This window comes from Xiphias gladius, chromosome 17 (assembly GCF_016859285.1).
Source record: "Xiphias gladius isolate SHS-SW01 ecotype Sanya breed wild chromosome 17, ASM1685928v1, whole genome shotgun sequence".
NCBI lineage: Eukaryota > Metazoa > Chordata > Actinopteri > Istiophoriformes > Xiphiidae > Xiphias > Xiphias gladius.
In genome coordinates this window covers 19,994,002-20,016,348 of record NC_053416.1, presented here as the reverse complement: position 1 = coordinate 20,016,348, position 22,347 = coordinate 19,994,002, and the positions used below count along the sequence as shown (strand labels likewise).

The following is a 22,347-nucleotide window of genomic DNA, read 5'->3' as shown; positions in this document are numbered from 1 at the left end:
ATTACTCCAACATCAAGCAGTGTTAACATTCAATTCCCCCTAATTCCCCAGCTAATGCAGGGGACTGTATTACTTCCCCTCTTTATTATAACCGCCTGAGGGTGGCGCCAAATGAATAAATAGTGGACATCTAGCTTCCATTTTAGGCCACTCATTTTGCTACATGGAATGCATATCAACAAGTAAACTGTCAGTGCAGGCTACCTGTTACAAAAAAATCTAGTCCAGTTGTTCAATCGGTGCATTTTGTATCAGTGGAAACACTGATCGTTTGCAGCAATAATAAAAGGAGTGCAAGACATGCAGAGACACGCGTATTTAATAAGGTGCATTCCCCTTTTTGGGGGGTGACTCAGTTTGATGAAATCTTCTTAAACTTTAGGAACCACAAAATCCCCCTGGTCGGCAGCCCGGGCATAATGTGATGTTGAGTGTGAAGTTGCTGTGTACTGCGGTGGATGGGAGCCCCACCTCCTCCCACGCTCTGATGAGTAGAGAGAGAAAGGGAGAGAGGGAGAGAGGGGAGCAACTAACCTACCCACAGTATCTCACCACTTGCTCTCTGGAAACGCTTCGGATGGGCTTCTGGTTGAGGACCGGTTAGCTGCTCCGTTTTGCGTGGCAAAAATGACGTGCATGTTGCTGTCGTTTAGTCATCCCGCGGGTCCTCGGAGTGCGCTCTAGACCACTTACATCAGGGGAAGCGCTGGAGAAAAACTTGGACCAAAGGGATGCGCCAACGGCTGCATATCTCGGCAGGGATCAGTTGTTGAGGATTGGAAATGGCACACAGTGGGCTGTCCTCATGGAATAAGACTCTTCACTTCCCAGCTCGATCCTAAAATAAGACGACACACACCGCTCATAACTTATCATATTCCCACGGACAGAAACCACCGGCCGACGGACGCAGGGTCCAGAATTTTGATGCGGAAAGTTCTGAATGTGTTGAATGGATTTGGTCGCCGCTGAAGTTATTTGGGTGTCAGCGCTGTGACGGAGGATTGGAGGCTGAGAACACCTGCCTCTGGGAGAACCGGGGGACATATCAGCTGCGGACGAACTGGCTACGCGACAAGCGCTCGTAGAGAAAGTCTCCGGCTCAGGTACTGGAATGACTGCCGAGTGGCCAGGAAAGTTGGGGTGGTTGGTCGGCGTTTTGTGCTGCGCCGTGAATTAAGTTTCTTTCGGAAATAGCTCGGACTCGTCTTAAGTGGTGTCCTCTAACGCAGGCCCTAGTGCGAACGGGCTGTTCACACAACAAGTTGCCCGCGGTGCACTTTAAAACGGACGAGCCGACACGGTGTTACAGGTTGATGTGGGATGCGGTGATAAAACGGCAGCAGTCTAGATACGCCGTGACACCCTCAGTAACGATGCGCCGCATGATTGATACCGCGATCCACTGCAATTAAAAGACATCCGAGTAGTCTTGAGGTCTAGCCTCCGTGAGTAATGGCATTAAGTCTGCAGATCATTGCACTTCAGCTACAACGTGAGTGCGTGCACTTAAATCTGATCTGTACTGGCGATCGGATAATTGCATTTTATGATGCCATTATGATCCTGTGAAGCAGAAAATGTGATCCATTTTTTTTATCATCCCTCTCTCGCCATGTCTTTTTATACCAGCTGCAAACATCATACTAATTGCCCTTATCAGTGAATCTTTATTAGGGGCTGTTTACTCACGAGTAACGATTTGGAGGCAAATCATTTTCACGTATAGCCTTGCATGTCAGTAGTTAATCGGCAGTTTTCCTATGGAGAGATTGGTGCATATAATTGGAGGGGGAAAGAAAAAAAAAAAAAAAATCTTTGATCAGCGCATTCGCACGGGTAATCTCCTCTGCTCTCCAGTGAGAGTCTGGGGTGTTGTTTCTCCCAGTCCACCGACCACCAGACACATTTTAATAGTCTGCTCTACATAGTCATGTCGGAAGTTCCCAAACATACCGTAGGTTACAAGGCCCTGAAAAACTGACCGGATCAAAACGGGCCTATAACCCAGCTGCACCCCACTTCCGACAAACTGTCTGTAAGACAAGGACCTGATGAATGTGATAACCTAAGCAAGTCGTTTACGAGGCAGTTGTCAGATGGGAGCACATTTCCTCTGGTCTCTACAGAACACTGTAAAATAACATGCAGTTTGCCATGTAATGCCGAAGGAGGGCTAATTGTTTGCCATGTGGTAAACAACAAATCACAGAAAGGGCTCAAATCGGTTTTCTGACGCGACTGCTCCAACAGCTACTTGATAGAGAGAACCTTTACAAGATAATACAGAAGCAGTAGAATACCCCTGCAAGGAAATCTAACTAAACTCTGCTTGTAGGCACAAACACAGACAAACAAAGAATATAAAGTGTGAGACCTGTCAGTGTGTTCTCATCTCCCTGTAAACACTGACAATGTCTGAATGCAGCCTTTTTGATGTCAGTGTATTCAGTAGGAGTTTTTGTGTTATTAGTGACCCTCCATTGGTGTTTTTGTGTGGAGCAGCCGACATGACTAGCTAAATCAGATGCCCGTGCCGGTAACAAATGTTTTCAACCAAAGGCCATTGCTTTCTCATTACCAGTGGCCAGGGTTTACAGTCACTAGAAGTGTTCAGGGTAACATTTTGCAGTAAATTCTAATGGGAGATCAGTTGTAAGGAGACCCATAGCTCTGATTCTACCCATCATAAATCATGCTGGTGGGAGGGTAATGGATTTTACCTGTTGTACTAGCTAAAGGCGCAGAGTCAGCCAATATATCAAATCACATCAGTTGAGAAAATCATTAAATCATCCATTATCTTTCCACATTGTAGCAAAGGAGCGAAAAGCACATCCCACAGTCGAATTTCCTGAGCTTGATTTGTACTAGGTAACGGGTGAAAATTCTGGTTCTGCAGAGGAAGAGGATGACTGATAGTGCTGCTGAATCATAAACTTCCCTGCAGTTATTACAAAGAATAAGCAATTTGTAGAAAATAAGCTATTTGATTCCTATACTTGGATAGTTCTTGTCTAGACACCACCCTAACCCTTTGACATATTAGTAATTTTACAATGATGCTTCAGTTAATTTTATGCTTGAGTCATTTCTGCTGGACCTGTAGAGCGGCCAACTTAAAGAGCAAATGTCACCCAGTCAGTCACTGAGTTGACTCAGTCAGTAGATAGCCTGTCTCTATGGTAACTAGGACAGGGGCACATGCTCAGCAACACAACTATATTGTTCATTTTTTAAATACCTGTTTTTTTGTTTTTATTTATGTATTATGGCAGCACTCAAAGGTGTGCAGCCACACACTGCTTCATGGTTTCCCACTTCTGCTCCTTCAAGCCAAAAAACAGCTTAGACATCTTAGATTTAAAAAAGCAGAACTTTTCAAATCTCCTTTAATCCCTTTTAAGAAAATGATGTAATTGGAAATTATTTTCCTTTAAAAATAAATTGCAAAATGTCCATATCAGACACAGTAAATAGATGATGGTGATGATAAATTGATGGTGTTATTCACTTTAGCGATATACATAACTGATGAAACAATTAGCTGTTCTTACATACTTTACACACTTACCATTTTACTATTTTTGACTTAAGTTTTGCTTTGATACTTTCATATATTTTTAACGTGTATCTCCTACACAGAATTTACTTCTACGTTTTCTACCCTATGTTTTCCCTAATATCCATAAACATTAGTAACTAATATAATATCAGAACAGGATCTACTGGTCTAGACTACCGATATGTATATGTATTTATTTGATAATCACACAGCTACTGTATTAAGAATCAATTCATATGGTTGCTTTGCGCCCAACAACGTTTTCATCAAAACGTGTTTGGGCATTAAGCAACCATATTAATGTATTATGATTGTGTTAAGATTTTCAAAAATGAAAATCATAGCTTAGAATGCAACAGTTAACCTTATATTTTTAATTCCTCCCATCATCCCTTCCAACCTCCCATCTGTGCTGCAAAAGACACAAACCAAAACATTTGTGGAGCAATTTTAGGAGTCAGACTGTATGAACGGGGTTCTATCATGCCACGGTGTTATCAGCACCCCTGGCATCATTAAGGCAAGTAATTGTAACCCTATTGAGAATGAGGCCAACTGTACACAGTTTGACACGACAAGAGGCGTTGAATGTAGACATGTAGCAGTTGAAGTGTTCTCTGTAACAGTGGGGCTAGCTGGGTGGTGCACTGTGTGAGGGCTCCAGGTGAGACCATGCAGTTTGACTGATGTTTAGCTGCTAGTGAAGTCTTTCACCTTCAGCACTTATACTGGACATGGAGCCTTAAGGGAGACGTGGAGGGTTAAAGGACTGTAAGCAGTTGCTAGGAGGAATTTAGGAGTTCACTGTCATTCAGAATGGCAATCGAGGAAATGGGTAGGTCCATGAGGTAAGGGAGAGATCAGAAGGAACGGAAAGGAAGCCACAATGTAAGGAGACATCTCCTTATCCATTGTTGAATTTCAAGTCTTTTCTCTTTTCCTTTTTTGAAGTTGTTGCAACTATTCCAATATTCTGATTGTGAACGCAACATCTTTGCTTTGTCTTCTTTTGCATAGTTTATTTTCTAACAAATCAGATCACCTTTTTTTAGTTATTGAAAGGCCGTATCATCATGCAAACAAAAAATATATGTCCCTGCACTTTTGCACTTTTATTGAGCTTTGTGTATTTGTAGTAGAGAAGGATGTGCAAGTTTGAATATATCAAATTTTCTGTCTATGTTTGGCTCTTTTTTCTCTTTTTAACAGCAATTTTAAAAGCTGTTCGTAAGCACTTTTTTATGCTTAGAACAGTTATGCAGTTATTTATCACTCACAACACTTCTACTTTTAAGTGAAACCTAAACCCCTAAGTGAAAACAGACTCCTAGGTGACACAGTGGGAAGGAGTGAGCACCACCTCCTCTTAGAGCCATTCTTATCTATAGAGGTCACTGGCTGGTGAAGGGGTATGCTTGGGTGAGCTTCTCCTGCAGCTTGTTAGTCTGTGGACTGTTGCCCATGCTGAGCATGAGTCATGAAGCACTGACTCTCCAGTCCAGTCTTTTTCTTAGACTTGCAGTGTTCTTGTCGCATGGTAAGCCTACTCTGTGATGTTCCTCAGTGTCTTAAACTCCATTGCGGAACAATTTTGCCTTGACTGCATTCTTTGTTGCAAAGTTAAACATTTTCACAGGAGATGTTGCAAACAGTAGACCCATCAGGCAGTTTGAGACTGTCTTTGAAGGTCCACTTGCATACTGTGGTACAGGCTGCCTTCAGTTTTTCTCTTTGTGGAACCATCTGGACCATTGCATGATCACAGCATGAGCCTATGTGCTAAATGCTGCTTCACTGGTAGAGTTAAAGTTGTCTCCTCAGTCAGACAGTGGATGCTTTGATTCTATTTGGAAGATATTTATTCAGAATATTTGTTACTCCACAGCACCTCCATAAGTGTCTGGCTCAGTGTTCTTGTTGGTTTGTCTATTAGACCAGGATGTTTTTTGCAGCATACGAGTGCTTAAGGACATTGCCGTTTGAGCTCTTTAGGCTGTGTAGAGCCTTAATAGTTCTGCGTCAAGGAAGTACGTGGTGTACTACACTCATAAAACCTGTAGTACAGTAGAGGTCACCCAAGAATTAGCCAAGTCTAAGTTGTCCTGAGCTGTAGCTACTGCTAAGTACAGTAGCTTGCAATTTTCCAGTTATAATGGGTAGTCAGTGCACAAATTAAAAATGTTTTTGCAGTGATTCCACAGTGCTTGGGTGTTATCAGGGTGAGTTTAAATAACCAAAGGATTTTACTTTCTCAGCCTCACACGTCCTGAAGATTTTTGTGTTGTGATGCCTGATCCAGTAGTAATATATGCCTCATTTGTTGCCATTCTTATTGTAGAATTTAGTCCGTACAGAAGCTAAAACCTTTATCCTGTAAATGACAACAGAAACTATTTGAATTTAGACTGTTTGACCACTCTAATGTGACACATTTCAACACACTGGAAAACTAACCTCTTGTTATACCCTTTGATTTTATGCAGAGTTATGTATTGCAATCTCCCTGAATCAGTGTGTAGTCTTGTGGGTCTACCACACCATCTGGGATGGCAGATGATAACCAAGTTTTTTGAAGAAAAAAGTGCTGAGATGCAGGAAATGTCACTCCTAGTTGTGTTCAGCAGTTCTAATTTCTCCATTTTGTTGCTCAGGTAGTGAACTTCGGTGAGACATCTAGCAGCCCAAGAAGTCTAACATCCTCCGATAGTAAAAAATCTCAGCACAAGTTCCCCTTCGCCACCACCTCAGAGTACTTTGAGATGAGGAAAAAAAAATGTATGCTGTCAAGCTTTTGATAAAATATTTGTGAGATAGCTGAGAAATGTGAGATAAAAACCCAAAGGCATGGTGTCAATAATATTCAACTGATAAGAGATTCTCACTGAGTGATGGCAAAACCCATATTTCATGAACAACATGAATTTTAATGTAAATGTAAACAAAGAAGAAGGAACACCAATTCGCTGTGGCTGCCAGGCACAGTGCCATCTGGAAGACAGGCATTAGGCCAACTGGAAGACATTAAGTCATGAGTGTCATCAGCCATAACAATCATGTCACTATCAAAGCATGCCTATTCATTCTAGAAGTGGCTGTAATGGCAGGGGGACATTTATAGCTAAACAAAACAGTATAAAATTAATTATAGTTTTCATTCTGAAGATGGTCAATTCTTCAAAAATAATTTTGCAAACTTAAAGTAAACAGTGGATATTGAAAAGAAAGAGATGATGGGGAAGAAAAATGATGAAGGTGTCAAATAGGACAAAGTACATAGTATTTGACCATAACATTCTGGACTTGTGTTTCGTCTCTGGGTTTTACTATCATGTAATGGATTGTTTTGTAAGAGGAGTACAGACTCTTTAGATCACTGCAATAAAATGCTTTTGTCAGTTTGAGTGATTTTTAACATACCCTTTTTACAAGCTCATGTGTTTGATATAAGCTGGGACAGCAGTATGAAACATTTACAATTAGATGTAGAATTACCTTCACTTAATACTTCACTTACATCATAACTGGTGATGTTTGAATGTTAAGTGTCAGTTGCAGGTACAGCAAATGTGTCTTTGTGTGTATCCTGATCATGTTTTTACTCCTGCTTTTTTCCCTTGCACACAGAAAACACACCCACCGTTCACGCCACATTGACTAGAGACTCCCCTGCAAATGTAAAGAGGAACACATCAATAACTGAGCAATTAGTACATCAATAACCTGGACTTCCGATTTTAATGTATTCAAAAGGGATTGGATTTCACATTGGATTTCTGTATATTTGTGTTTTCTGTCTAGCTTAATACACATTTTTTCTTTGCACCTCTCTGGAGCATTTTTTCATTTGAGGATATGCTGAATTTTCTGATTTGAGCTCAGAATAACACTGTCTGTTCACACTCATGTATATTTCTGTCGTTCTCATACCTGCACAAACTAAGGATGAACTGATCCCACTTTTCTCCAATCCCTAAACTGAGGGTATTGGCCGATACTAGACCCAGTACCTGTACTCTTCTTTATTTTATTAATTTAAATCTGCGAAGAAGTGAAACATTTTTCTATTTGTAACGTAACATAATGCTCCAACTAAACATCACATTTTAAACTAGAAGTGGAGATACTAGTCTGCTAATGATCTTTAAAGGCTTGCGTGAGTTTTAGCAATATGATTCAGGAAAGGTAAGAAAATTGCATTGTACCAGTTTTGTTAAGACAGTGACTAAGATAAAGTACTTAATATGGTCTGGTCTAGTCCGGGTAGCAATAACAGTCCGCACTGAAAACAGGCTTAGGAATGAACACTACATAATTAGTGAGTAGACACTCACAGATACAGCACACACACAAAACAGGTAAAATGTTGCCCCCACTAAGTTTTCCAGAGCACTGAACCTTGATACTTAACCTCAATGTCTGCTCCCATTTCAATTTACCAATAGATCACTGCACGCGCGCACACACATACACACACACACACACACACACACACACACACACACACACACACACACACACACACACACACACACACACATAGATGAAATAATTATAGTCTAAAATCATTGCAGCATGAAAAAAGCCAGAATTCTTCAGCTGGAGGGAATACAGATCAAAGAAGACACTAAAATAATGGGTCGTAATTACAGAGTTGAAAGGTTCAGAATCAAACAATGATTGCAGTGTTTGAGCTAGCCAGTAGCAATGGAGCGGGGATGGAAGTTTTTGTATTGTGCAATGTTGCAAGCTGCATGTGATGATAATGGCCACGTTGCATAATCTGCATGAGAAGAAATGGCCTCACTCCTCTATGACCCTTAGTATGCAAGCCCTTGTTGTTAGAGGCCCCTCTGGTAATGAAAGAAAACAGTTTAGCTCTGTCAATAGACAACATTTTGGCAGGTTGGTAAGGATTTATTTTTGAGGGTATTTTTATACCGTAGGTTATTTTTGAGCTACATTGCTTCACCACTCAATGTCTAGTAGTGTAATACTGAAATAATGAGTCTCAGGCTGTGTTGAATCTCTGAGATTTTGTATTTCATTTTTATTTGATTACGCAGCTGAAACAATCCACACTGGCCCTCAAGTATGTTTTGTGTGTAAGCTCACAAGATATATTATCTTGTTCCTACATTCATTCCTACATGAAATTTGTAAAGTTGAGACATTCATTGAAGCTATTGAAGCTCTGGGACAGAGAAGAAACCATGCAGGGATATAGTTATGTTTGCATTTTAAAAAAAATGCCTCTTTTCTCTTTGTTGTTGTTGTTGTTGTTGTTGTCTAATTATTACATTGTGCTTGCAGGGTTGTTGTATTGGCTGGTACAACTTATTGACAAAATAACTGAACAGAAAGAACAATACAATGATGAAAGCTTTTTTTTCCTGCTGACTAAATGTATCACTCTGGTTTATGACTTGTTGTTTGGATTCTGTGATTTTCCTTTCAAATGAAAGTTAAATTATTGCCTATACAGCTTGTTACAGCTACCAAGCATTTTATAGCTAAAACTTCGAATGTGATTTCCAAAAGGAGACGACATTTTGACGCAGATTCTCTTTGTCATTTACAGGCAGATCTTCTGATGACCTAATGGAACTGAATTTACGAGTAGTGCTGTTTTGGGTCCTGGTGTTGCACTGTGGCTCTGCTAAAGGCAGTATCCTGTACCGGGTCCAGGAGGAGCAGCCTCCCAACACTCTTATCGGTAGCCTGGCAGCAGACCAGGGACTGCCAGACTCGGGTCACCTCTACAAGCTGGAGGTGGGTGCCCCTTACCTCCGTGTCGATGGAAAGACGGGAGACATTTTCACCACAGAGATTCCCATAGACAGGGAAACCCTGAGAGACTGTCGATCACTGGCTAAGGGTAAGCCCTGCTACCTGGAATTTGAAGTATCAGTCACAGATCTGATACAAAATCAGAGCCCACGACTAATTGAAGGACGCATTGAGGTACAGGACATCAATGACAATACCCCACAATTTCCCTCTTCTGTGCTAACCATCTCTGTTCCCGAGAACACGATCATGGGGGCACTATTCTCCATACCATTAGCTACAGACAGGGACTCAGAAAGGAATGGCGTGGCTGACTATGCGCTGACAGCAGGGCCAGATGCAGCAACCCTATTTGGTTTACAAGTGGCTGATGACAGGGGAGGGAAACTCCCACAACTGATTGTGCTTGGCAACCTGGATCGCGAGTTAAAGGATTCCTACGACCTCACAGTAAAGGCAGTGGATGGAGGAAACCCACAGCGCTACAGCAGTGCTTTGCTTAGAGTTGTAGTCACCGATGCCAATGATAACTCTCCCAAGTTTGAAAAGTCCACATATGAGGCTGAAGTTTCGGAAAATAGTCCAGTGGGACACTCTGTGTTGCAGGTAAGATTGTACTACTATTCTTCTGTTATATAACTTTAAATCAAATTTTTGTCTGGAGTGCAAAGATAAATTGCAAACAAAATTTCAGCTAAATATACTATTTGGAATTTTATTTTCACCTGCCAGGAAACACAGTTACACAACAATTGTAAGACCATTTATCAAGATGATTTAGAAAAAAAATATCTCATGCATCATTTTTGTGCTGTGTTTATTGCCTAGATACAGTCTTAATGTGGATTTTAATAATGTGGATTCTTTGGTGTTGTTCTTTAAAATATATTTTAAAAAAAAGTTACAACACTGAATATTCAAAATTTAATCTCTAATGCAGAATTCTTGGGAAAACAAGGCCACAGTTAGTTCTTGTTGAATCACATATCTTTTTACATGTAAATTTTATTTACTCCTATTGCTATAATGTGCATTTTAAAGTAATACTAGAAGTATTATACCATTTGCACATTATGCTTGTACATGTAATTAAGCTGCTTATTGCTTTGTTGTGCTATTATACTTTTACTATTATAATAGAGTTTGTGATACACAATGCCAGAGCGTAGGAACAAGATGCTCTGTGTAGGATTTTCTCTGCATACTGCTGTGAAATTGCGCTGACTGTCATGAAAGATATAACAGCTCTAATATTTTACCATATGTTTTCATGTGAACATTGTAGCCTATTTTCTGGAATAAGAGACAAAGAAAAAGAGAAAAAAAGGCCAGTGACATAATCATCAAAAGCAGAGAGAAAGGGCAATAATGAAATATGCCTAAATAAAGCTGTTAACACGCTGTGCTTTTAAGTGATCAGACTTCCATTGATGAATTTACTCATTCATTCACTGACCAGTGATTAGTAGAAAAACTCCTTCACTGGCTTCCTTTAATTCTGACTTCATATTGTTGCACATAATTCATGCCTTTAACCATAAAATCCCTTTAATTGTAGGTCAAAGCAAATGACTCTGACATGGGCCCTAATGGAGAAATTGAGTACACCCTTCACCAAGCAGTAGACCCAGTGCCGAAACTCTTACGAATTGATCGATCCACTGGTATTATCTATGTCAAAGGACCACTGGACAGGGAGGAAATCAGCAGCCTTTCCTTCTATGTGATGGCGAAGGATAAGGGTCCTCAACCTAAAAGCTCTAAGACATTTGTAAGCATTGAGGTGACTGACCAAAATGATAATGCTCCAGCTGTGGAGATTCGTGGGATTGGTCTTGTGACACACAGTGAAGGAGTGGCTAACATTTCTGAAGACATGCCAGTGGGGACAGCCGTAGCTTTGGTGCAAGTGTCTGACAAGGATGAGGGAGAGAATGCCGTGGTCACTTGTGTGGTTGCAGGAGATGTGCCCTTCCAGCTCCGCCCTGCCAGCGACTCATCCAGTGACAACAAGAGGAAGTATTTCCTACAGACCACCACTCCTCTTGACTATGAAAGGGTTAGAGATTACAGAGTAGAGATTGTGGCTGTGGATTCTGGAAATCCAGCACTCTCTAGTACAAATTCATTGAAGGTGCAGGTGACCGATGTGAATGATAACTCTCCAGTATTCTCCCCAACCTTGTTTGAGGTAGATTTTCCTGAAGAAAACCAACCAGGGGAGAAGGTTTTGGATGTTACAGCTTTGGATGCTGACAGTGGCACTAACGCGGAACTCCTCTATAATATTGTGGCAGACTCATCCATCAAAGGTCTATTTGAGATTGACCCAAATACGGGTGAAGTAAGAGCCCGAAGCCCACTTGATCGTGAGCATAAAGAACGATATGAGTTTCGGGTCACAGCAGCAGATAAAGGGTCACCTGTTCATAAAGGAACAGCAACTGTTGTAATAAAAGTCCTTGACCGCAACGACAATGACCCCAAGTTCATGCTTAGTGGCTACAGCTTTTCAGTTTTGGAAAACATGCCTCCCCTCAGTCCAGTTGGCATGGTGACAGTCCTGGATGTGGACAAGGGTGAGAATGCACGTGTTCGCCTCTCTGTAGAGCCTGATGGAGGGAAGTTTGTTGTTCAAAATGGAACGGGCACCATTCTCTCAAGCATTTCATTTGACAGGGAGAAAGAAAGCAGCTACACTTTTCGTCTAAAAGCAGTGGATGGAGGGGAGCCACCCAGATCTTCATATGTGGGTGTTACTATCAATGTACTGGATGAAAATGACAATGACCCTGTGGTCACCAAGCCCTCCAATTCCTCCTTCAAGCGTTTGTCACCCTTAGCCTCCCCAGATAGCCATGTGGAGGTAGTGGAAGCTGAAGATCTGGACAGCGGGCCTAACGCAGAGCTGGTCTTCAGTATTGCTGGTGGAAACCCTTACCAGTTATTTCGCATATCCCCTTCCAGTGGGGAGATCACTCTAGCAAAGGAGATGACCCGAAAACATGGTGGACTACATCGCCTAGTGGTGCGAGTGAGTGACAGGGGTAAGCCTGCACGTCATGCCACTGCCCTGGTCCACATCTATGTCAATGAAACCATTTCAAATGTCAGCTTAGTGGAAGCCCTAGTTGGACACAGTCTTTACACTCCACTGGACAGGGACATTGCTGGTGATCCTGACAATGGTTTTGCTGCACAGCGTAGTAACATTTTGTTTGGAAGCCTTGCTGGTGTGGCAGGTGTTGTCATGTTGATTTTGGTGGTGGTATTTATTCGACACCGCATCCAGAGAGAAACTAAGAGTGGGTATCAGGCTGGCAAAAAGGAAACAAAGGACTTATATGCACCCAAACAGGCACCAAAGAATGCCAAAGGCAAACGAGGAAGGAAAGGCAAACCCCAGAAGTCCCCAAAACCACTCGGGGAAGAGGAGGAGGTCAGCCTTCAAAAGAGTCTCAAATTCAACCTTGATGGAGTCAATGATAGCCCCAGGATACACCTACCCTTAACATATTCACCAGGAAGCCCTGATATAGGCAGGCACTACCGCTCCAACTCCCCCTTACCCTCCATCCAGCTGCAGGCTCAATCCCCCTCAGCCTCACAGAAGCATCAGGCTGTCCAGGACCTGCCCGCTGCCAACACCTTTGTAGGAACAGGCGGAGATGACAACTCTACTGGCTCAGACCAGTACTCAGACTACAGCTACAAGACAAGCCAACCGAAGTACAACAACAAACAGGTAAAGTCGTGCCTTCCAAAATCTAACTACTGCCTAGACATTCTGTTAGAAGAGTGGATGGTGTCAGATTGTTTCAGGGTATTGAAGAGGGACAGTTCAATTTTTGAACTCATACACAGTATGGGTTCTTATTGTGTGCAGCAGTTTTAAAACATTTTAAAGAGTGAAGAACTCTCATTTAGGACCATGTTGTCAGCTGCAGTAATATGTCATCATCTAATTAAAAGACAATAACATGATACTGAATTTGTATGTTGAATGAATTTGTTATTGTTGTGCCATCAGTCCGGATTGTAAAATTGCGAAATGATACTAAAACATTTATTGGACATATGTTACTGTCACTTCTCACTTATTCAAAATTTCATTGTCTGCAGAACTGCACATAATGTGTGAAATGACAGATTAAGAAGAGACAAAACTTCTACTCCTATTTGAAAACATAACACTTGTTTAAACTGAATTCAAATTGTGTTGCCCTCAATTCTAGTTGCCACTAAAAAAAAAAGTTTCTGGTCACATGGACAACAATAATATGCTTTGGAAATAATGTGATTATGATAAGTATAGTTTTTTAGACTCTAATTATAACAGAATATAGTATCGATTATTTCTCTCAATATTAAATGCAGTGACATGCTGTCTTACTCTTTGTCTTGCCATGTATCTTCTCTGTATCTTCTCTGGAGGGTGAAATTGGATGCACAAAGAAAGTTGCAGCAAAAATTTTTAACCCCAGGTTTGTGTTCATCTGTTGCACTGCTAGAAACCTTCGATGGCCCTTCATTTTTTGTTTTTTCATCAGGTTGGCAGTGTTTAGCAGGGAAAGTCCATTTTTGAGTGACTTATTTCTGCTCTTCTGCCTGACCTCTAGTGCACTGATCTCTGCAGGTCACTTTCTCTTATCTCCCTGCTCCTTATGCTCTTATCTCCTCTTATCCTTAGAACATTTGGCAAGGTTTGAATCGCCATGGAAACAGAAATATTAATAGACTCAGAGGGGATTACGAACAGAAAAACTGTAAAGTCTGGGGACACCAAGCTAGTGTGTCTCTAGGTTTCTGTGTCATCTGCAAGCGTGTGAATGTGAGTCTTGGACTAAAGTGTAGATTCATATTTGTGTGTGTGTGCAGGGGGATAAGGCAGACTACCATAATCCTTAAATAGTGTAACATTCTGTATATAATACTATTTATAGTATTCTGTGTACAGTACTGCAAAATGTCCGGATGTCTTGATCCCATCAGTTTATTAACACAGTAATACACAGGCTATTGTAATGCTTCTCTTTTCCAAATAATGACAGTACTCAACTTTCATTCAACATGAGCAAAAAAATACCCAGTATCAGTTGGAGGTAAAAACAGTATTACATAACTTCAAAGTACCCCCAAATCTAAAGACTGCCTACTACAGCGGCATTCCCTCTCAAACAAACACAGTACAACCATGATCAGCAACCTAACATGACCGATACTGCTGAACTGTACTGAGAGAGATATTTGTGAATCACACAAGTAATAACTAGCTCTATGAATGCAATATTAGTTTTGCTACAGTGGCATTCAAAAGATAGTCATCGTTTTGTACTGGAAATATTTGACATTCAAGTATACAATTTATTTTCCTTCAAGATGAGTTGACATGGGCTTTCAAGACACTTCCAAATATGACATCACTGTGTAATACATACAAAATAATTTGGCATTCTCCAAGGCTTTGCAGATAAAGTTTTCCACATAAAAATTAGCAAAAACGTGTAGGTGACACAATTTCTGTAGAGATATCTTCTGAGCCAGCCTCACAGTTTGCTGGTTGGTAGTGTCAGCAGATGCTAGCTGACAGCTTAGGTGATCACAAGCCTTTGTGGGTGGAGTCAGTTTAGAGAACAGTCACCAGTCTCCGTGATGGACAACATAAGGGACCAAAATGACTGCAAGCCACAGGGTGTGTCTGGGTATTTGTGTGTAGTGCCAATCTCCACGTGCGCATGTAGATTTGCTCCGTCTTGTAAGACTGTTAATTGTAACTGCGGCACAGATGTAAGGCTCTCAGCACTTGACAAAGTTTGTGGTTTCTCAATATGACAACATAAATGCATATGAGACATGACTCAACTGATTGACAGGCTGTGTAAAAACATGGACAGATGCTGAAGCTCATGTGACATACCTCAGCAGATGTTGTCTCATGTATGGCATCCTCTCTCACATCAGGAAGAACAGATTGACCAAAATATATAATTAAAGTAACTGCCAAGTGATGTGACAGATGTAGAGTGGTGCCCTTGCTTTAATTAACTGTGCTTCTCTCGACAATGGCTTTTCAATGGGAATGTGGTCAGGTGTCTTGGTTTGTACTAAACTTCTTGATATTATGCCTGAAAAGTTACATCTTATGTATAAACGAATTGTGAGCACATAAAATGTAATGAGCATTTATAATGAAACTGTTGTTATGAAATGATTTTATGAAAAGAATCGTACCACAAACAGAATTTAGCTCTGTAACTATCTGTAGCATTATCAGTTTTTTTTCCCCAACTCCCTCAGGCTTTAATTAAAGGTTCACTTACAGACACCAATCTATTGTTGGATGAAATCCTAGTTGCTGTACAACAAACTAAAGCAGTCTAATCTGGGAACTATAAAATTTACTTTATGTGTGTGCGTGCTCTTGTGCTTATTGAGCACTAGTTTGAGTTGTAGACATTGAAATTGAGGACATGTTCAAAACTTGATGATATGCTGGGCAGTCTCCACTTCTTTAAAGCACTAATTTCCTAGAGTAAAGGCTAGAATTAGGATTAGGGTAGGTTTGGGGCTATACATGTTGTCATGAGGGCTAAGGTTAAGATTAGGTACTAGGAAATACATCGTGTCAATGAGGGTCCACACAGTCCATATAGAGGACCCTCATTGACAAATTTTTGCAAATGTATGCATGTGCAAAAGTGGTAGATTTGGTAGATAGTGGTAGGTTAGGGATGTATGATGTATAGAAATTATTTCAACACAAATGTACAAAAACTAAAAATAGAGACAAGTAATATAGATACTGTATTGTGTGTCTCAATGCGCTAATATTTATTGAGATATACTATGTAGCCTTGTTTGCTGCACCTACTTAACTCTAGATTTATTTTTTAGACATTAGAAGTAATATTTATTTATTTATTTTTTAATCAGAGGATGTTTTCATTTTATAGAAATGTCTGCATTTATAAATGCCAACCTTGAGAACAGCCACAGGCTGGATTGTGGAATATTTAAATATTGTATACTATAGAATGGCTTGTTGAGGATGCCAAAACCCCAACAGATATTTAAGATGTCCTAATTAGATCACATTATTATCTAAACATGTGCCAACTATATGTGCAAAGCCATATTTGGTTTGTTTTCTACACTAGGAGATAGTACTGTTATCTATTCAGAAACGTTTTCATCTTCTCCCAAGACTCAGTAGAGAATTTTGCAGCCCTCTAATTGCTTTAGATTAACCCACTTTGGCACAGAATTCCTGAAATGCAGTTTCTGGGATATAATATATTACCACAGACATACTGCTTCTAAACACAGTTGAAGGCAGTTGGGCAAAAAATATCCTTTGCTTCACAGCAAACTCAAAATAAATCCTTTTTTCGAAAATGCTTGTTCCAAAAAAAACAAAAAAAAAGTAAATGCCAGAAACATACTTAGACATCCGAAACCCTTAACCACAGTTGTAACCAACAGTTGTCATGTACTGTATGCGTATCGAACCGATGAAATTCAGAACCATGGACAGTGCTTTTTTGCTGCCAACCGTTTCACAGCTCCGGTGCAGATGGAGTACCGTCGCATCACGAATGGAGAGAAAAATGATAGGCCCATGTGAGGATGATTTAGATGGACTCCTGTTCTCTGTGTTCCTTTGTCAGCACTTTATAGAATTATACCACACACTAATCTGAATGTGTGAAATGCTACATAAAAAAATATTTCACTGGTAGGTGGTGAAAGCCCACCAACAGCTAGAAAATCAAAAAAAGAACTGAGCCATTTTCTCTACTCTTTCAGATAAGACAACCTATTTTTTGGCAAAAAAAAAAGAAAGAAATATGTGCAAATTTACTATCCAACCAACCCAAAAGGTTTCTATACTAGATTTAAACAAACCAGATGAGCTCTCTGCTTGATAAGCTGCTGTATCTTCCTTGTGTTGAATAGAGGTCCTTACAGTTGCTTTCATACAGCTCGCACCTGTCTGAATAATATTGTAATTAAAGTGGGGACATTGGGAATTTTCCTCAGGGTCTTGGCAACTTAAACTATTCTCAGGTGTACGTCACGAATTTGTTATTGAGCCTGGGTAGGCATTTACATAGAGTAACGTGCATATTTCAAAGGAATAATTAGCAATTTGGCAATATCCTTTGCTGTTAAAATGCATGGTGTACAGCATGTCATTTGCAGTGTAGAGTATCTGAGTAGACACTGCAGTTGTTCCTGAATTACAATCGAAAACTAACTTTATATTATATTAACTTCATCATATGTTAATATAAACCAAAAACATGCACAAACATTTTCTCATTTAAATTTAGTTTTATGGAATTCTTTTAGAAATGTATGTTTGAACCTATGAGTGATTTGTTCAATTAAATTCATATGTTGTTAGGCTAAATCATATTTGCAGTCCTAGTCATCATTAATGTCTCACTTAGTTGTCACACTGATGCTGCACATTGGTATCTAGGAATGACTTGCTAAGCTTTACATTTCTCAAACAATAAATGTGGAGGTCTGTGCACCTTTTATAACATCTATCTTTGTAGATGTTAGTTCCCCTCTTGTCATCTTTGAATGTGTGATATTGCATCATGGTTACTGGAGAAACCAGTGACTCACATTAGCCGTTAGAGCTGATAATTAGCCCTGTTGGGTCCAAGAGCTGGCACCTTTTTTCACGCCTCACTTTGTGAGAATTCTACATTTGAACAAAACATAGTGTGATTAGTATGGAACACAGAACAATTGTGCCTGCTTGAAAAGCTGTAAATTCAGTTTTTATGTACATTCACAGCAGTAAAATGCTTAATTTATCCAGAATGGATGAGTGTTGTCCCCCTGTAGGCTACTGGTTTATCTCCTTTCCTGTCCATAGTTACCTAAAACCAATTCAGTGGATTCTTAGAGCAGGAAAGTGGGTAGAGTGAGTCCATGTGAGTCTTAATTAACCTGCTTCTTTGTTAAGCAGGGCCCACACTTTGTGAACTTTAGGCATCCCTTTGAGCTGGGATTAGCCCAATTTAGCCCAATACTGCTGTTTGAACTCAGCAGAGGTGTATTACAGACGAGGCCGGAGGCAAAATTTGCACTTGTTCTACGGGACTGTGACACATTATTCTCTTATTTGTACTCAAGACCATAACTACAAATCATTGAAAATATGTCATTTGCATTTCAGTGAATAGTTGAGAAACTAAGGAGTGCAGCTGACTTATTCTCCCTATCTTTTCCCTATCTCTGTTTCCAATCTGCCTTCCAGTATTTTCAAACAGGCGCAACACACAAAGGCCGACACGCACACATGGACACCCACACACACGGTTCTTTGTGCACCACATATTTGCCCTGGCTGATTACCCAGAAAAAGAAGGCTGGAAGGAAAGTGAGGTGAAAAGCATTGTGGATGCTGGAATAATTTGCTTTGCCTGTACTGAATGTTTTGCTTACTGTTTTATGGCATAAAAGCATGTTGCATTGTACACTGCATTGTACTGAAAATACTGTATATTGTTTAGTCACCAATACTGCTGCCATTTCACATCTTAACAACACTACTGGGTTTCCAAACCTGCTTAAATGAATGGTATATACAAGGTATACCTAGTGCTCAATGTATTTTTTTAATTACAACATACTACCTGTTTGAATTGCTGCTAGTACAGTTATACAAAGATCAGCCACAACATTAAAGCCAGTGTATATACCATCACCAGTATATGTGTGTGTGTTTGTGTGTATGTGCGTCTATATGTACTGTATACACACGCACGCACGCACGCACACACACATACACACACGCACACACACACACACACACAGGGAGAGAGACAGACCTACATACCTTCAGTTAAATCAGCTAGTCACACTAGATTCCAAACATATCTTGATATGGACAGGCTCGCGGCCGTCAATCAATACATGAATGTGCTTCTGGTCTACTATTCATCTGACATCAAGGCTTCAAGCTAGTATTATCTACTGGAAGACATCAGTATGGCTGACTCACAGGCTAGCAAGCTCCCAATTCCTGCATTAGCTGAGACGGCGAACACGATGAGGTTGTAGGCTAAGGGCCGGACGGAGTGTAATGGAGAAGGGAGAGGAAGATGTGGGAGGGGTGGAGCGGTTTGCTTTCGAGTCTCACGCTACTGTTAGCTGGATTTCCAGAACTTGCATATAATACAGCTTTAAGGTTTTTCAGGAGCATTTAAACATTTTATATATCAATTTATCTAAAAATCTGCAGTTTTATGTAATTGTATAATAAAGAAAGTATACGGTTGGCTGCATGAGTTACAGTTACAGTAGCCTATTAAATTTAAAACATCAACCAGAAAGCATGTTGGAAGAAAATCATCATTTTTGGCTTAGATAAGGTGACATTTCTGACATGGAAACAAACACCGAAAGGCTGTTTTAAGAGCAGAATCCAGTAATGAGTGTATGGTACTTTGATCCAGCCTTGATGGAGCTAAGGCATGGCTGGATCAAACAAAGTCATAAAGATGACAAGAGCAGAATCTCAAGAGGAAGCTTTCATAGGTTTGAGTACATTTGACTTGGAAATCTTGCACTGTTAATTAAAGCACATAACATGAGGGTACAAAACAATGCGCAAAGTGGACTTGTTTTGTCATAGCGCTTCATCTCCCTTTTTATCCCTCCTCCATGGTAAATACCTTGGCCACATCCTACAGTCAGATTCAGGTAATTGAAAGTTGGACTCAAGTGCAGACAAAAGTCGTCTAGCCTGCAACAAAGAGAATGGTTCAGTCAAACACAGTTGAACTGGGAGACAGGCAAGATATCAACAACTGGTAGTCAGGCAAGTTGCAGGCATACAGGTAACGGGCAAATTGTGAAGATGTCAGGCAGGTTAACGGACAAATATGTAACGAGAGGAATGGCCGGAATGCTAAAGCAGAAAGGTAACGTAACCTGGTAGTGAGCAACACTCTACAAATACTGGGACTAATTCCTGATGAGTAGTAGCTCGGTAGACAGCTCATAGGACCAGGTGATCTACAGTGGAAGCAAACAGTGGGCAGAACCAGGAGATACCTGAAAACACTGAAACAAGAGAAACAGAGTCTGTGTCTGAAGGTGTCTGTCTGAAGCTGAAGAGGAAAGAGCGGGAGACTATGCAAAAGGCAACATGACTCTTGTTAGCCTTTAAATACTGTGTGCTTCAAATTTCATTTTTTTTACTTCCCTTCCCTTCCTTGGGACAAAAATTAAATTAAATGAAGTATTTGATTTCATTTAATTTAATGAAGTATTTTTTACACAATGAAGTATTTTTTACACATACTTAAATGATTCAGATTATTGTGCACATAGAAATATTAACAGAAATTTTAATGCAAGATTGAAAATTCTGAAATAGTTGTATTTAATATCAGAAGATGAGAATCTTAAAAGCAACTGCTTTCCTTTGAAAAAGTAATCTGTATTGGTGTTTTTCATTAAGAGAACTAACTGCTACTAAATTTGGGTATTATCAACAGACTACAAAAATTCCTAATCATCAGTAATCCGACACAGAGTTAATATTTAGTTAAATATTAAAAAAATGGCCACATGCTGGCAGTGGATGGCACCTATGTTATTTGCAAGGCTTTTGAAATGATGAATCTGTCCTTTATTCAGATATCTCAAGTCATGCTGGATATTGAGGAAAAATAAGAAAATCTGTTGAAATGCAACTATGCTGGATGCCTGTTTTGTTTGGGTGTCAATCTGTCAATACCAACTAATTGTTGGCTATGAGAAGAAGCATAACGGGAAAGACAAGAAACCCTGAAAGTGAACAAAGTAATAGAATAATGTCAAGTCTAATTATTTTCATTGACAGCCTTAACATATCACCTGGGCAGACATCTGAGAAGTGTTAAGATTTTTTTTTAAGCTCAGGTGGGTAACACAGTCTTAATAAAAGTGTTTTTCCTAATTTTTTTGTGGCAGTGGTCTTTAGGTGTTAGTTGCATACATATCTCTGAAAAATCCTTGAGTCTGCTTTTGCTCATCAACCCAGCTGGTAAGCCACACTCAGCCACATACACTGTAAAAGAAATTTATGTTTTTCATTTTTTGATTCAGTTGCTTATCCCTAAAATCAAAGGGTTATTCTCTGACCTGCCTGTTGGAGCTGCTGCCACAGCTCCAGCAGCCAAACATGTGCAGTTGCATTACAGACAGGCAGGCGTCTTTATAGATATTTAGCTCATTGACGGCAAACACACCACTACGTTTGGAAAAGAAACTGTCCTCCAAAATGTAAGGAAAAAAAATAGTTAGGGTGGTTTTGGAATGCTGGAAGCCTTGGAAATACTAGGTGTGTACGAAATAAATGAAACTTCTTTGGTTGTGAATAAAACATAAACACAAGACAGCACTGCAACAGACAAGAAGGGGTTCATGTCCAAGCGAGTGACCATATTCAAACTAATAAAATCAATAAAACCATGACCAACTGCTCTGCCTTGAATATTACTTTATTTTTACTGGTCTAGTAATAATTTTACTGTAAAAGTTTAGTGGGCTAGTGCATAAAATCCTTAAACTCCACCCCTTCATATCTTCTTTGGTGTGTCTGCTCATTGCTATTAAAAACTGGGCTAGGCAGGTGGAGATAAAGAGGCCAAAAATATTCACATAACTTCCCTAGACGTCCTTTGAAGTATCTTGCCAGGGTAGAGAGGATGTGTGTTACCTTGAGTTACAGTAGACGGAGACGGATGTCAGCTGTACAATCTTGCTCTGCACAATATAAAAGATGGCACAGCTCAATAATCAAGGCTTATGAGGAAACAGTTTCCACAGACCAGCTGCTATACTCAGCACATTTACAATGTCCTGGCACCCTCTATGTAGCCTTCTGAAGCCGTCTTCTTTCATGTTCACTGGACTGAAGTGCCTCAATATCAAGTTACATCCTAATTGTTCAGAGGCCAGTCAACTGTTGACACTTGGAGGAA

The 22,347-nt window shown here is 40.2% G+C and overlaps 1 protein-coding gene across 2 annotated transcripts in view; it reads left to right on the top strand.

Annotated features, from left to right (window-relative positions):
• Positions 1 to 496: 496 nt before the first annotated feature.
• Positions 497 to 22,347, top strand: part of pcdh1a (protocadherin 1a) — an 85,157-nt gene continuing 63,306 nt past the window's right edge. The window contains exons 1-4 of one of the 2 annotated variants that reach the window (XM_040151149.1): positions 497 to 1,106; positions 9,144 to 9,958; positions 10,911 to 13,097; positions 18,630 to 19,045. In XM_040151149.1, coding sequence (XP_040007083.1) covers positions 9,164 to 9,958; positions 10,911 to 13,097; positions 18,630 to 18,761 — 3,114 coding nt within the window. In that variant the 5' untranslated portion in view covers positions 497 to 1,106; positions 9,144 to 9,163 and the 3' untranslated portion in view covers positions 18,762 to 19,045. Of the gene's footprint in view, positions 1,107 to 9,143; positions 9,959 to 10,910; positions 13,098 to 18,629; positions 19,046 to 22,347 lie in introns of those variants that run through there. The other variant, XM_040151148.1, reaches the window with a different exon arrangement.